Below are 16,677 nucleotides of genomic sequence, written 5' to 3' on the forward strand. Positions count from 1 at the left end.
TTTAAAAAGTGGGCAAAGTATATGGGCAAATAGTTCATGGGTCTATATGAAAAAAATGTTCAATCTTACTCATACTTGAGGAAATACATATTAAAACAAGATTTTTCTCAGATTTTAAAGATTAAAAACTGACAATGTATTGACATGGGTATGAGAAAAGAAGTGTTCTCATATACTAATGGAATTATAGAGATTACAACTGGAGGGCAATTCTGCTCTATTAAGATTTAAAATGAACATATTCTTCAACCTAGTAGTTTATCCTAAAATATATTTGTACATATAATACACAAAGACAAATACAAGGATATTTACTGAAGCATTATTTATAATAGCAAAACAACTGGGAAGCACATAATAGCAAAACCATAGGAAGCTGGGTAAATAAATTATATTATAGCCACTCAGTAGAATACTATGTAGATATTAAAAAGGCTAAAATACAACTATATGCACTGATAATGGAAAGATAACAATATGTTAAGTTAAAAAACCAAAAGCATTATATGGTATATATGTGTGCATATATATATATAAAACTTACCTGTTTTACTTATATTAAAAAAATATATGCATGTACAGAGTGGTTATATCTGGAGATTAGTACTAGAGATATGAAGTGAAAGAGACTAACTTTTTGTTGTATACTCTATTATCGAACATATTTTAAAATGTGTATTTCTTCAAATTATAAAATAGTTTCTGAAGATGAGAAATCTTTTACTAGCAAATGCCTTGCTTAACCACTTAGGAACAAACATTAACACAAACATGAGTAACTTTTTTTTAAATTAATTAATTTATTTATTTATTTTTGGCTGCATTGGGTCTTCATTGCTGCGCGTGGGCTTTCTCTAGTTGCGGCAAGCTGGGCTACTCTTCACTGCGGTGCACAGGCTTCTCATTGGGGTGGCTTGTCTTTGTTGAGAAGCACGGGCTCTACATGCACAGGCTTCAGTAGTTGTGGCACACAGGCTCAGTAGTTGTGGCGCACAGGCTTAGTTGTTCTGCGTCATGTGGGATCTTCCTGGACTAGGGCTCGAACCCGTGTCCCCTGCACTGGCAGGCAGATTCTTAACCACTGTGCCACCAGGCAAGTCCCTCAATAACTTTTAAAAGAAGCTCTGTGCTGGGGTCTAAAAAGATGGTTAAGGAAAGGTTTTTAGAAAACAAACTCTTCCAGGTAATTTGGAATTCTGCCTCTAACTCTTCTCACTCTTCTCAGTAGATAATCCACACGAACAGGCACAATGTTGCATAGTCACACAATTCCTAAAAAAATCTAAAATCTGGCCCTTGCCTTTCCTATTTTTCACCATTATCTGTCCTCCAATTTCACATTCCAAACACCCCAGGCTCATTCTCGCCTCTGTACCTTTGCTCATACTCACTATGTGGTATAAAGCAAAATACTTCGAGTGTTCTGACTTTCTTATTGTTTACTATGAGGTTCACAAAACCTATCTCATTCGCATTACTGTCACACACTACAAGACATAAGGCACTTTAGGCACTACCTGGCTCACAGCAAGAACTCAACACTGAATGAAAATGTCGAATGCAAGGAATATGTATGAGTTATACTCTAATTCCTCTGAATATACCCATTACTGAAAGATACTGTTTTGGAATTATACTTTAAATTAAAAGTCACATAAAAATAAGCTATTTATTAGGGTGCCACTGAATTAAAATATGTTTAGAGCAAAGGATATTAATGACTGATATCTCCTTATTGTAGTTAAGACTTAGTTTAAGAGAACGGAAGTCTTGTAAGACATGCTCTAACATTCCTAGAACTATGACTTATTAGAGATACCACAAATCAACACAAACTAAGTTCTCTGAATTGGGGTTAAATTAAAACTAATTTCCTGTGGTTGTAATCTAAATCTCAGCCAATTCACTGTACCTTTAGGAGTGGTTTACATTCTATATCAAAGACAAACTATATGCCAAAGCAGGAGTTAGCTAGCACACAACTTTTTCCTTCGATCTACAACCTTCACCATTCTAAGAGTTCTGATTTGAAACTGGACATAACTTCTAAAGACAACCAAATCGAAAGACAAAGAGTCTCATATCTTCATCAGCTAGTAAAACTTTCTCTTAAGAACAGCTCCTCACCCTTAATTAAGTCTGCTAGGGCAGAATGTATGGAGGAGGACTGGCAACAGTCTTAAGAACTCATGGAAACATAAATAATCCCGCTCTGTGGAACTTCTCCTAGTGTGTGCTAGAGATCACATCCCACACTGGGAAGAGGACCGAGATGAGAATGAAACAATGCAGAGACACTTGCTATGCAACATAACCATTACATCCTATGTCTTGTGCAAGAATTTTTGGAAATGCAAAGATGGGATAGCTAATCCCTGAACTCTCTTCCCCCCCGACCCCGGACACATGATTAGGCTATATTTCCCACCCGCTCTTGCCACATAGCATGTAACTAAGCTCTAGCTAAAGGAACAAGTGTGGCTATCATGGGCAACACTTCTAAGCATGTCTCACAACCTCCCACAGGGAACCGTCCATGCTTTTCCTCCTTCTGTGGCTCATGAGGTCTACACCTTATAGTTAAGTCCAGAATTTAAATCCTGCCTCCACCATTTATTAGCCACATGGCTTTGGGCAAGTCAGCCAACTTCTGAGACTTTTTAAACTCTATTAATGAAAATAAAATCACTTAATTCCAGAGTATTTTTGAGAATTTAAATAAGACAATATACTTACTTGGGACAAAGAAAGTGCTCAAAGATGGTACTGCAGTAAGTTGAAATTAACATATAGAACATATAACTTTCCCTCAGTCCCTCTGGCCCCTAGGCTTCTCTTTTCTCCCCCTACTTTCTGAAGAGAAAAAGGATCAAAAGATACATGGGAAATGCAATCGTAACAAAAGAAATGTTATCAGTTATGACAGGGAGGAGAGTAGAACATGTTAGAAGCAAGTAAGCTACATAGGGCTGAATAGAGAAGAAAAGGGACTGAGTTAACCAAGGTGGCAGGGACAGGATATAGTTAGAGAGACAGAGTTGGTTCTACACTAGAGCATGGGAGACAAAGCAGACTTTAATAAGCAACACAGAGAAGACTGAAATTCTAGTCTCAGCCATACTTATTTAAATGCAACATCAACACAGGACTCAACTATAAAGTGTGTGGTAGGGGAAATAAAACTCAATTTTAAAGCATCCAAACTTAAAGTCAGTTTGATAAGCACTGTTTTAGCTGTATTTGTGAGCATGTAGTCATTTATTCAAAAAGTATTTAAGTGACTTTGTATTAAGTACTGTGCTATGCACACAAAAAATTAAGCAGGGAAAAAAAAAACACTAGTCACCATCCCATGTGCCTCAAGTTGCTCAAACTAACTGGGTATGAGCTTATCAGAAATTAATAATGTGCTAAGTGCTATAACAGTGTGATGAGGAAAAAGTGCTGGGTAAAGGCAAAAAAGGGATCGATTAATTAGGCTTATGAAAGGAACTAGGTCTTAAGTAAAGGTTTCCTACAGAAAATGACATTTGAAGATTGGAATTTTCAGCCAGTGGATGGAAAGGGGAGAGTGTTCAGGCATTCAATGCAGGAAGAAGGTGCATTGAGCAAAAACAAAAAGCCCAGAGAGAACGTGGCTTGTGCTAAGAATTGCAAGTAGCTTGCAGTGTGTCCAGTGTGATGGGTTAGGGTCAGGCAGGAGTAGGCTGGCAAGGAGGTCATACTTAAAGGGCCTTATATGACAGTCTGAGCAATGTGAACATAGGAGTCAATGAAAGTTTTAAAGCACAGAAGGAAATAGGGAGATATACCTATATTTTAGAAATATTACTCTGTGGTAGTAGTATGAATGACAGCCTGAAGAATAAAGGGTGAGACACAAAGAATATTCACTGAAAAGATGGGGCCCTATACCAAAGAAATAGCAATAGAAACTGAAAAAGGGGGCTAGAGCTTCTGAATTATATCTGACAGGATTTAGAGACTGATAGGGGAGAAAAGGGAGACTCAAAGATAAAAGCAAGGTTTTAAGGAATAATGTGTTTTCCTGAGAATATGATGTCAAGGTTAAGGGTGATACTATTAAGCAAGACAGGGAACACGGGGAGAACAACTGAAGACAATAAATTCAGTTTTAAATGTGTTGAATTTGAAATGCTATTGAAATCCTATGTAGTAAGTAGGTTTACAATATGAGTTTATACTCAAGAGAGAAGACAGCTACAGATAAAGGTCTGGGAGGCATGTGCATGTGTGTACTAAGAAGTAGAAGAGACTTCCCAGAGAGAGGTCACAGGGTAGACAAGTTGCCGGATGTCCCAGGTTATCTCCAGTTAGGCCTTGAATGCACAAACCTCCAGCATATTTTTTGGTACTGTACTTTGTTTTCATTTCTTTACTATTACTTGAAATGTTCATTTTTAAAAATATATAATCCCTCAAAACATTTCTCATTTTCTTTTTTCTCTTTACAAACCTAGTATGGGAAGCTAAAGAATGACCAGATCCAGGCTGCGCTATAATCTAAGAAGTCAAAGCCGGACTCCTGGACCCAATCAATGAGTGTAGCTAAACTGAGCCAACCGATATAATAACACCAGGCTAGCTACCTCTTGCATATTAGAGGCCTTAGATACACCAATATGAGATAGCAACTAAATTACATTACTTAAAGTATTTCACAAAAGTTGATAAGCAACATCTCAAGTTACTCACCAGGCCTTTGATCCTGTTCCAGTACACAAATTGAGCCCTGAACTCTTCTGTTTTTCCCATGGACCATCATCAACTGAAATCTCGTAGTAGGAAGCCCTGTGAATTGAGAATATAAAAGTGGATTGGCTGAACTTATGTCTCATGGTAAATAAGATAAGCATAGTCTTTCAGCGCTGATGAAATCTAAGTAGGCCAGCTTGACTCAGACATACCTGACTTAGTTGGCACACACATCATGATGCTAATTTCAATACTAATTAAGTGAAAAAAATTTTAAAATATCTGCATTTCTGCATCCCTCTCTGATCTATATGTGCCTCCTTTCTATCAATACTTTAACATTTCAAACAGGAGCTTCTTGTAAATTTTTACCTGGCATTGCTGCTACTGCTTTTATGGAAACATACAGAACCTTATTTCAGAATTCAAAAAGAAAATACCATTCCTAGGAGAGTTTCATTCTTGGTAGCTAGTCCTTGTTACATCTAAGTCTGCATCTAATCCTTCAAGTTACCAATAGTTTCTGCTAAACTCTTGTTTCTTAAGTTACATACTAATGTGCCTTTTGAATTGATAGTAAGCTAGCAGAGATAATGAAGTTCTAAAGAAAAATCTCAACCAGTCCTGGATCACTGGACGAAACTAGGGAACAAGAACTGTAATTTTTTAAAAGATTTATATTTCTTAGTGTATTTAATAAATATGGAATCAACTGAGTCTTCTCCCACCAGCAATGACACTATTCTTTAACTGCATGAATGTATAAATGATTTGCAACTATTCAAAGAGCTTTTGAAACACGTAAAAGCTTATTTTGTGAACTATATCTTAAAATAATGATGTCACTGGTCAACAATGGGTTACTTTTCTCCAGCAAATAAAAAAGTTAAAATAAACCCTTAACAAAATACAGCTTTTCAAAATAATGACAATTATTAGACATGCCTGCAAATACTAACATTCAATGGATAATTTATCTCTTATTCTAACCCTTTCATTTCTCCTACCAAGTTCTTGGTTTGTGAACATTTTACATGATATAACTCCATGTCATTTTTTCTCTAAAGTCAGCATTCTCTACAAAAATAAAAGATAGCAAGCCTAATATTCACATTTAATCTATTTCATAGCTTTGTTATATCTTCCTAGAAAATTAGGAATTTTAGGTACATTAGAAGCCTATTATACACAGACAAGCCATCTGAATCCATAGGAATGGCTGCTATTATGCCAGAATCACATAGAGCCAAATATTATAGGTAAGTGAGGATAGAGGAGAAGCAGAGGTGAAGAGAAAGGAAAGTATAGTCAGGTGAGAGACGTTGAGCCCAAAACAAGGAACAAATTTAGTGTCATTCCCACATGCAGGTTTATCAAGATTAGTCAACTCAGAGAATTTTGGCTTCAGGGAGATTATTTTTTTAAGGCAGCAATAAAACTCACAGTCCCTTTAGAGTGGGTATACTTCTTCTTAAATTGTCCACTGCTACAGCCCAAGAATAAGACATTCTAGGTTAGAACAAATAGGAGAAAAGAAAAAAAATTGGGCTTTTAAAATGTTCTTAAGTCTAAGAACATTATAAATGAGGCAGGAATAATATTGCTGCACTTCGTATTTTCCAAGCAAAGCACTTCAGTTTTCAGGAAGACCACAGTTCTATTGTATACACTGAAGAAGAGCACGGGCTTACCCTGGCTCTGTTATTTATTAATTGTGTGATTTGGGGCAATTTATTTCACTTCTCTGAGCCACAGACTTCCCTATAAAATGGAGATAATGAAAACATTTGGCAGGACTCAATATTTATTCACTCCATAAACATTATTAAGTGCCTATTATGTTTTAATAAGCACTGTGTTGGTACTGGGGATTTAATGGCAAACATAATAGACATGATCTTCTTGACGTTTATATTCTAGTAGGTAGGTCAGAAATTTTAATGTAAATAATAATTACCAACTATTTAGAGTGCTGTTTTCTGCTTTAAGCAGTAAACAAGATGCTATGTAAGAAATAATACAAGATGACCTTTAGATAGCACTGCCAGTAGGAAGGCATGGACAGGCAGGGGCAGTCCAAAAATTGGCAGTACTTCACAAGTTTTCATGACAACTCAATACAGGATCTGGAATCAGAAATTCTGGGTTTACATGATGGTTCTGATGCTAATTAACTAAATATATGACCTTGGGCAAGTTATTTGAATTCTCCAAAGCTCAATTTTTCACTGATCAATACAACTACTTTTCTCACAGAGCTGCTATGAGCATACATGTGACAACTTACACAACATGCACAGTGCCTGACACGTAGCAGGCATCCAATAAGTGTTCATTTCCTTTCTGCCTAAGGGTCTATGTCATAGAATCTTTAAAAATAAGTTCTAACATTTCCAGTAGTTAAATCTTTTTCAGTAGCATCAGAAGCCAACCCATTGCTGCCCTTATCTTAGTAAAGATATCAGGTGAGGCATCTAAGATCACAAAAAGAACAAGCATCAGACATCAGGGGTAAACCAACCAAATCACGACCACCACAAAAAATGAAAGCATTCAGTCTAAAACCTCCTAATGGGACTTCACTGAATTTCCAAAAAATCTATCAATTGACCCCAATTTTCCTCCTTTTATAAGTTATTTTTTAGTAAGTACAAATCATAAAGCAACACTAGTAGAAGCTCTCAGAAGTTATGACCTTTAAAATATACAAACAGAATAATGTAAGCCATTAAATGGCTTCCCTAGAATTAAGCATAAACTCACAAAACATCTTTACCTTTGTCATCTATTTATTTTAATGCAGACCTCCTCCAATCTCATTTTGAAGTTGTTCTCTTCTGCCTCTTTACCAATAATGACTAGATTATATCACTAATTAGAGTTACATTCTCTTCCTTCTCTCTTATGACACAAATGTATCCATTACTCATTTCCATGTTGTTTCAAACTTGATATGCTATATACAAAGTTTTTCTGTTGCTGCATAAGTCTTACTATATTAAATACATCTTCACATTTTACCATATTTTAAAGTTCTTTAAGTAATGTATTTTTATTTGATTTCTTTGAAGAATACATTTTACTTTTAATAATTTTTAAATTATGTATTTTACTACCTTTATGTGAGATACCACTATCTTTACCTTATTCATCTTTATATCCCTAGTGGGTGCACAATGTATTTTATTGCATATGTTTAAAATTATATTAATAAAATAATTACAACTCAAAAAGATCATTCAAATCATTCTGTTGAATCAAGGCTTTGCTCTCTTCAGTACTACCTACCTCAGTTAAGGTATTGGCTAAAATGTGGCTTTTTTAAGACAAATTTCTCTTATCATAATTAAACTTCCTATAAAAGGATATGACTTATAATAAAGAGAATTTCAGAATATATGAAACTCTCAGTAAACTAGGGAATCAATTATGTGACCTTCAAAGGGTCACATGGTTCTGGAAGCAGGAAAGTAGGATATAGATTCATCTCTATCTTCCACCCCTAATTCACTTACATCAACAAAAATGAGAAGGAAAGTTCTAACATACTACCAAGAGTTAAATTAACTTTATATTATGGCAGTCACTTTATAACTGGTAACTGGTGTCACACAAAAAAATTTTTACAAAAAAATTCTACTGACAATTTAAGCCTAAATTATATTCAACACTCACAAAATAGATCTTATCAGTAATAAAATACTATATTTTTATATTCCTAGTAAAGAGCTTCACTAACCTTAATTTTTGGTAATGATGGTTACAAATTTTAAGCTGTCGATACACTTGCTTTATGATGTTGCACTAAGAAGGATCACTATTATCTATGTAGTATACTTGCCAAAAATGCTCATTCTGAATCTTACCATGCAGAGAAGAAAAAAAAATCATACAAATCTAAAAAAGGGAATATTCTACAAACCAATTGGCTTAGACCATTCAAAAATGTTAAAATCATAGATGACAAAACAGGGGTGGGGCTAAGAACTGTTCTTGCTTAAATCTAAAGGGCCATGATAGCCAAATGCGTTCTCCTTACCTGCATCCTGGACCAAAGCAAGCAAACAAATAAATCAGCATTAAAAAACATTACGACAGTCAGTAGGGCAATATTAATATGGACTGTCAATAAGATCAATGTTTTTTATCAATTGCAAATATATACCTATATATCATTCTCTTAAACATTTATAAAGCACCTATATGATAGATTAAAGGCTCTGAGAAATACTGCAGTAAAGAAATCTGAATAACTTTGTTTAACCCAGGGTTTCACAAACGTTTTTAGTAATAACACCTTCTTTCCTCTTAACATGTATTAACATGTACAAAGGTCTGGAAATATTTCATTAAATAATTCATTTCTCTTACTTATACAGTATCAATCATTCACAAATCTTAGGTTGTAGAAATAAATAGCTTAAAAATTACTAAAATATTAAAATTTCAAACTCAAGATCACAGGTTGAAAAGTACCTGGATGACAGACTCTCCCCAATGAAGACTTCATTTAGTGCTCTCACTGGCAAGAGCTGGGGTCCAGAAGCCTCAAACCCTGAAGGTAATGAAAGAAAAATCCAAGACAGCTCCTTAAATTTTAGAAATTTTATCATATAAAATTTATAAAATATTAATATATTCATATTTGTCTTTGTAGTGTCTATACCTTATCACTATTAACAGATAAATTAAATCATATTTAAAGTATTCATAATACAGACCCACAAAATCATCTAAACATTATGAAACAATGAAGCCCCTGTCTCTCCAAAATAAACCTTAGGTCTTCTTGAAACAATTTTTCAAGAGCGATAAAATATATTTATCCATAGCATAAGATTCATGTGGTCGCACTTGACTTAGTTTTACTCTGGAAGCTTCAGAAGTAGAGACGATCAAGTACTTCCAAAGGAGAGCCATTCTGGATTTAAGCATCAAATTACATGAATGGCTCATATAGGAAACCAAACCAGTTATGTTAAAACTCAGATTACTTTTTCAAGTAGAAAACCTCAGGAGTGATTTTTAGCAATGGCAGCACTGGAGGAACAGAGCCACATCTCTTCTTATGACTCCTAAAAAAATGTCATCTATTTTTTACTCTATAAGGTTGTATGCACAGCTTAAATGATCTTCCTTGATGATTACTTAAACATCACTCCATCATGCAAAATCCTCCAAAGAATTCCCACTGCTTTCTGGATCAAACTTGTGATTGTCACCTTCAAACGGTCTCTCTTACTTTTTATCTTTTACCAGTCTCCAAATGGAAATGCCAGGCCCTTCCTCTCAATGTCACCAGTAGCAGATTCATTGCACCCAAGTATCTCCTGGTGGGCAAGCACTATGGAACAAGTTCCCTTTTCTGTCCACATCTTTTTCCTTAGTCAAAGCTTAAAAGTCCACCTCAGCTGTGGCAGCAGCTAGCCTCTAAGATGGTCTCCAGTGATTCCTGCCTCCTGGTATTCACATTCTTGTACAACTCTCCCTCTCACATCACACCAGGATTAGTCTATGTGACCAACGTATGGCAGAAGTGACGGTACGTCACTTCTGAGATTGGGTTAAAAAAAGACACCCTGGCTTCTACTTGGTCACTCTCTCTCTCAGATCACTTGCTCTGGGGGAAGATATTTCATAAGCAGTCCAATGGAGAAGCCAACATAGTGAGGAACTGAAGCTAACAGCCATGTGATGAGTTGTGACGCATATCTTCCAGTACAATCTTGTCTTCAGATACTGCTGTCCCGGCCAACAGCTTGACCGTCACCTCCTGAGAGACCCTAAACTCAAACTAGCAAGCTAAGCCACTCTTGGATTCTTGACCTTCACAATCTCTGTGAAATCATAAATATTTTGTTTTAAGATGCTCAATTCTGGGGTAATTTGTTACATTTTAAGATTCTATGTTTCGGGGTAATGTGTATAGATATCTAATACACATTAGACACTTAATACACTAATAAAACTTTCCACCACTGTCACCAACACGACCACCAATCTATTATTCTCCTCTGACTTGTAGCCTATTTATGTTTATTGAATATTAATTACATGTATCTCGTATCTTTTGGATTATAACTGCTTAAAGTGGCCCAACTATTCTTTCGATTATAAGCTGTTGTTACAATACCAAGGAACCTTTTAAAACTTATTTGACTAAATTATGTAATGGGTTAACATTATCAGCTAAATCTCATTAATATAGTAGAAAGAATGTGACACAAAAAGGTATACAGAAAATTTGCTGTGTTTAATCGAATTTGATTGTACTTCAGACTGCAAAACCTAACTCTTGAAACTCTTAATTTGGTACTAGATATATTCACATTTTCACATCTGACAAGTTTTACCAATGTAAAAAGTTAAAATTTATTGTTTAAATTATTTTTCTTTGCATAGGGTAAATCACTAATGGAATGTTTTACATCTCCCCACAGATTTTCTGCAAATGCTCAACTAACAGTAAGTACTCACTAAATATTACTAATAAATCTGAAATCTCACCATCAAACTGTAACCATATCTTTTTATTTTATATGGTCTTGACTTTTTAACCTCTAGACCCGTTTTTCCTCATCCTAATTTTCCTTTCTGTATTGCACTTTTATTATGTGTGCTTGCTGAATTTCACTTGAAATCTTTTATCAAAGAAGGAAGAGAAAACGTAAAATTGCTTCGAGTCTCATTAATCATCTTAATTCTGCTTATATTTTCTTTCATGCTAATTGACTACCAAACATTATCTAATCATGAACTGTTCATTTACAACTTGCTTCAGCAGGACATGATAAGATGGACTCAATACCAATTAACAATTTTCTATCCAAGAGAATGCATTACAAAATTAATTATTAATTTGTATTTTTAAGTATAGAATTGTTATACTAGTGACAGAGACTGCAACCCTGTGCAATTCCCTCACACTGTCAGACTGTTAGACTATGCTTCCAGGTCTACTCACATTGGGTATACCTATGGGACTAGTAATGGCCAATAGAATATGAGCAAAAGTAGTGAAAAGGCCTGGCTCCTAAAACTTCCCTAAGGATCCTCCATGCTCTCACTGTCGTCTTCTCCCCACAAGCTACAGAAGACTCAGAGGCCTTAGAAGATGGTAGGAGCCATTGTTCAGAGGTTGCCTGAACACCCCTTGGACAGTGAGCTGAGCTCTAAATAAACCTTCAGTATGTTAAGCCACTGAGATTATGGGATTGTTTATCAAATCAATTCACTTATCCAAATTAATACAACCAGGCTTTCAAATAAGAAAGTTACTAATTTATGTGATTAAAAGTTTTTTAAAAAATAATCAACCCTACCTTCCCTTGAAGGTATAAAGGTAATAAAAATGAATTCTTCTTCATTAACTTGTATACAAATATAACCTAGTTAATGATAGATAACACTAGATAGAAAATTTTATTTGCTTAAAAGTTAAATCATCCCTTTTGCAAGCTGAAGTTTTAAAAAAAAAACTAGGATTGTTTTTCTCTGTCATCTTTTGTTCTAAATTAGAAAGCGATCAGGGATCAAACATGGTGGTATATTTATAATCTCAAACCTACTTCTATATTCAAAAATCCCAAATGGCAGCTTCCTAGAAAATGTTCCCTGCCAACTTGAAGAGAATTTAAATAGCAAATATGAGATATCCTTGAAATCCTTCTAAATTTTTCTCAGAAAATAAAGCTCTTTTATCAAAAAAAAACCCAAAAAAACCCTCTAACAAGCCCACTAAAATAGTGCCTAGACATTGTAAATGTTATATAATTGCTAATAACAATATTAATAATTAATATAAGTAAAGTAATTTCCAGGGTTATTATTGAAAAATCTGAAACTACTGTGATTCCAGATTCTTTATATATCAAAAAACCTGTTCCAACCACAATCACCACCAACACCACCATCACTTCCTTTCTGGAAGCTTGCAAGAGGTTTGCTTTATCCCTAGTATTCTGACATACCTTGGTGTGGGACCTCTTACCACTGACTATATTAAGTACTTTGTGGGTCCTTACATTCAAAAACTGGTGCCTAAGTTTTTAGGAATTTTCTTATATATATATTTTTTATTTCAAACATTTTCTGTTCTTTTTCTAGAACTAACACTAATGAGATAGGAACATCCTGAATATTACTAAGTTTATGTGTAATTTTGTTTCATATACATTAATTTAGCTTATAAACTAAAAACAGTGAATCTGAGATAGGAATCTGAGCAATGAATCTTTAAATACCAAGCTACATCTTTCCTATAATGCTGTTGGTGAAAAAAACCAAATCCTGAACATCTTTTGGAGACAGCAATAACTTCTTTTGGTGAGGTATAAAGTAAAATTTCTAGCTAAGATTTTAATATCTTAAAAAAAAAAATTTAATATTTACTGCAATCTTTCAAAAATGATAATAAGAAATCATATGCTTATGAATTACTTGAAAGATGTCTAGATTTTTTAAAAATAATTACTTAAAAACTTTCTAAAAATCAAATGATTTTTTTTTCCCGGGGAAGAAGCAGCATCTTTAAAACATGGCATTAACTCAGTTTAGGAACATGTTAACCTATAAAGCTATAAATCACCATGAAAAACTCTGAAAAAAAATAAACATAAGTAAACATCAAGATACCATGACAAGACAGAAACAAAGACAGAAAGCAGATATGTAAAGACAGCTTTTGCTAATAAATTTAGCCAAGAAATGAAATGCAGGAGGAAAAAATATCCTTTTATATAGTCCACAGACATTTAGGATATCTCTTGGGATCTTCTTGCATCATAAAAGTCTTACAGTTACTGGAAAAAGTGGGAAAATATTGCTAAATTATAATCCACAAATTAGCTCAAAACTGAGCATTCATCTTAACACAACAAAAAACCTGCATATCACCTTATGCTAATATTCTCTTAGCATCTTACACAAGTATTTGAAATGCAAATCTTAAAGCTGGGATGCGAAAATTTCCTAACAGAAAGATTCTAATCAATAACTAGAACCATGGTAAATATAATTAAATGTAAGTATATAAATGTATAATTATTATGAAATCTTTCACAGATTGGTTCATTTTCTTTCTACCATTTTCTTCTTCCTTTCTGACATTTCAAAGATTAAGGCCAAGAATCTTTCCCTAAATATCAACTATCCTCCTGGACATTTTAGAGTCCTTCCCTAATCAATGAGTTTTCAAATCCACCCTAGAAAAAAATTTCACATGGAAATATGCTATATTTGTTATTTCAGAATCTAATCATAATAAATTTTACAACTCAAGTAGTTCATTGCACTTCCTTAAGTGTTGTCAGTGGCACTGAAATCCCCAAATAATTATAAATTATTACTTCTAGAAATTAGAGATCAAAGGAACTATAAATTACATATTGCCCCAAACACACTTAATTCCCAATCTACCTACTTTCATCATGAACTCTCTCAATGTTGAAGGCTCTACTATGCTGATTCAAACTTAGCTGCTGTTCGTGAAGGTCCACAGGAACAGGGTTGATGCCAGTCCCTTCAAGGTATAACCTGATTCTCTGCCTCCACAACCATCTTAGAAGAGTGAAGGAAAAGCAAATTATATTAAAATAGAATAAATTAAACAAAGGATTAGACATTATAATTTCTCAAAATTAAAAAATTCATAATAAAAAACTAGTTATTCCATGAACTTATTATACTAGAAACACCTAAAACCCACAGGTTCCTGATCAAAGACAGATTTAGATGTTTATTTCTCTTTTCTATTATAATGGCAATATCTAATGTACTTGTATAAAACCTCCCAAAAAACTTGAATTAAAGTCAAACTCTTTATCAAGTATTCATTAAATCCTATATACTTAGCTAATAGTTGTGTTTTGCTCATTGTATAACACATATATAAAAAAGAAAGCATTCTGAAATTAAAACACTATTATGTTAAGGTGGTCAGATTAGATAAAAATCCCTTCCCTAAAATTCTGTAATATTGTTTTTCTGTTTTTTACAATAAGAGTTCAATAACAAATATTATAACACTTAAGATTAAACCTAAAACTTAAATGACTTTTTGGTAAAAGTGAAGAAAACAAGAATCAGGTTTAATGTCAAAATCAAAAACTAACATATGAAAAAGCCAGTGGGACAGATTCTACTAGGTAAGTATACAAAAATACACTCCTGCTTGGAGTATATTAGTCATCTGTGAAGGTGCTAAATTTCTGAAATGACTAGAAACTGGAATCGTTACTAAAAACAATGATTCCAGGGACTTCCCTCGTGGTGCAGTGGTTAAGAATCCGCCTGCCAATACAGGGGACATGGATTCGAGCCCTGGTCCAGGAATATTCCTCATGCCGCGGAGCAACTAAGCCTGTGCACTTCAACTACTGAGCCTGCGCTCTAGAGCCCGCGTGTCACAACTACTGAGCCCGTGTGCCACAACTACTGAAGCCCGCATGCCTAGAGCTGGTGCTCCGCAACAAGAGAAGCCACCGCAATGAAAAGCCTGCGCACCACAACGAAGAGTAGCCCCTGCTCGCTGCAACTAGAGAAAGCCCGCGCGCAGCAATGAAGACCCAACACAGCCAAAGATAAATAAAATAAATAAATTTTAAAAAAATGATTCCAGAAGTCAAGAAAATTTAATACAATTTCACAAATACCTAGAGAAAAAAAGTTTTCTCAAAAAACTTTTTTCTCTCTCTATAAAATCTAGGCTAAGTCAGGGAAAGAAAAGTAGTCCAACTTGGCTCTAATTAATCGGCCAACCTCAACTCAGCTCCTTCCACCCTTCTCTTTTCAGGGCAGTCTGACCACTGAACAAATTAAGTGAAAGAAATATGAAAAAACATCTCCACTGCTTAAGAAATACTTAACATGTAAGGCAGAGATACCAGGAATCTCAGCATGGTTAGAGTAAATCTAACCCTCAGTCATTCTGGATGGGAGAAGATGAGGATAAAAAATAAAAAATCTCAGAGAATTTGAACATTTAATTTTTCACCAACAGTTTTAATCATCTTTCTACCAAACTGCTAAAAACATGTAACGAGGTTAAAGTAGCGACATGGCCTCTATCTCACTGAAGGAGAAAAACCTCTACTTGCAATTACATTATAGGCCAAGTGGCACTTGGCAGGGTTTCTCCATACAGCTCCAGTCAGGCTGGAAGAAGGGAAGTTAGATGTGGTTGTGACTCAGCTAATGTATTATTTTTTATGGCTACTGTTACACCTATGGACTAATCCAAATATTATCTAATTTGTTCTGTTTAACAGCATTTTTAATGGCACACATTAATAATATAATTATATAATAATAATAATATTTTAATAAGATAATGATAGAGCAATAGTAAGAAATTCCTACCTGAACTCACCACGGTAGAACTTCTGTAAGGCTTCTGGGAAGGAATGTGTGTATCGAACAGGAAGACATAAATGACCCTCAGACCTTTATTTTAAAAGGAATTTGCGTGGTGTAAAGGGAAGAAGAAAAAAAAAGTACTTAATTCAAAAGGTATCACTAAACTACAAAAATCAGATATGAAATTTTTTGAATTTCTACTTCTATAATTCATTTTGCCACAAATTGTCTATGCTTTCAACAAGAACAAAAAAAAAGACCAAATAGAAATAGTACTTTAAATACAGGTTTAATGCCATAATACAACTTAAGTTTCCACATTACAGTAAAACTAAAAATAAAACTGAATTTGCCACTGATTGATTTCCCTGTAAAATTATCTAATGGTATAGTGGTGTTTGCATCTTACCTTTAAATTATTTAACTATAACTTTGGGCAAGTCACTTTAGCATCAGCTTCCTCATCTCTAAAAGGGCCATAAAACCACCAATCTAAAAGGTTATTATGAGGAATCAAACTATTTATGTGAAAGTTTTTTGAACCATAAATCCCTTTTAAATGTCATTTAAGATGTTCTTTTAACCAAAAGAGAACTCACAGTTTAA

At 34.3% G+C, this 16,677-nt stretch overlaps 2 protein-coding genes across 4 annotated transcripts in view; one reads left to right on the top strand and one right to left on the bottom strand.

Annotated features, from left to right (window-relative positions):
• SKP2 (S-phase kinase associated protein 2) overlaps positions 1–16,677 on the top strand; it is a 73,187-nt gene that overhangs the window by 45,660 nt on the left and 10,850 nt on the right. For both annotated transcript variants that reach the window (XR_010941923.1, XM_067730522.1), the window contains exon 10: positions 11,157–11,181. Coding sequence is in view for 1 of the 2 variants with exons in the window: in XM_067730522.1 (XP_067586623.1) it covers positions 11,157–11,181 (25 nt within the window). In the remaining variant the exon portion in view is untranslated. The remainder of the gene's footprint in view (positions 1–11,156; positions 11,182–16,677) is intronic.
• Positions 1–16,677, bottom strand: part of NADK2 (NAD kinase 2, mitochondrial) — a 46,219-nt gene that overhangs the window by 6,991 nt on the left and 22,551 nt on the right. Inside the window, exons 5-9 of one of the 2 annotated variants that reach the window (XM_067730518.1) lie at positions 16,075–16,158; positions 14,138–14,274; positions 9,193–9,271; positions 6,160–6,225; positions 4,717–4,812 (exon numbers count right to left, since the gene is read on the bottom strand). In XM_067730518.1, the coding sequence (XP_067586619.1) occupies positions 4,717–4,812; positions 6,160–6,225; positions 9,193–9,271; positions 14,138–14,274; positions 16,075–16,158 (462 nt within the window). The remainder of the gene's footprint in view (positions 1–4,716; positions 4,813–6,159; positions 6,226–9,192; positions 9,272–14,137; positions 14,275–16,074; positions 16,159–16,677) is intronic. The other variant, XM_067730519.1, reaches the window with a different exon arrangement.

This window comes from Pseudorca crassidens, chromosome 3 (genome assembly GCF_039906515.1).
Source record: "Pseudorca crassidens isolate mPseCra1 chromosome 3, mPseCra1.hap1, whole genome shotgun sequence".
NCBI lineage: Eukaryota > Metazoa > Chordata > Mammalia > Artiodactyla > Delphinidae > Pseudorca > Pseudorca crassidens.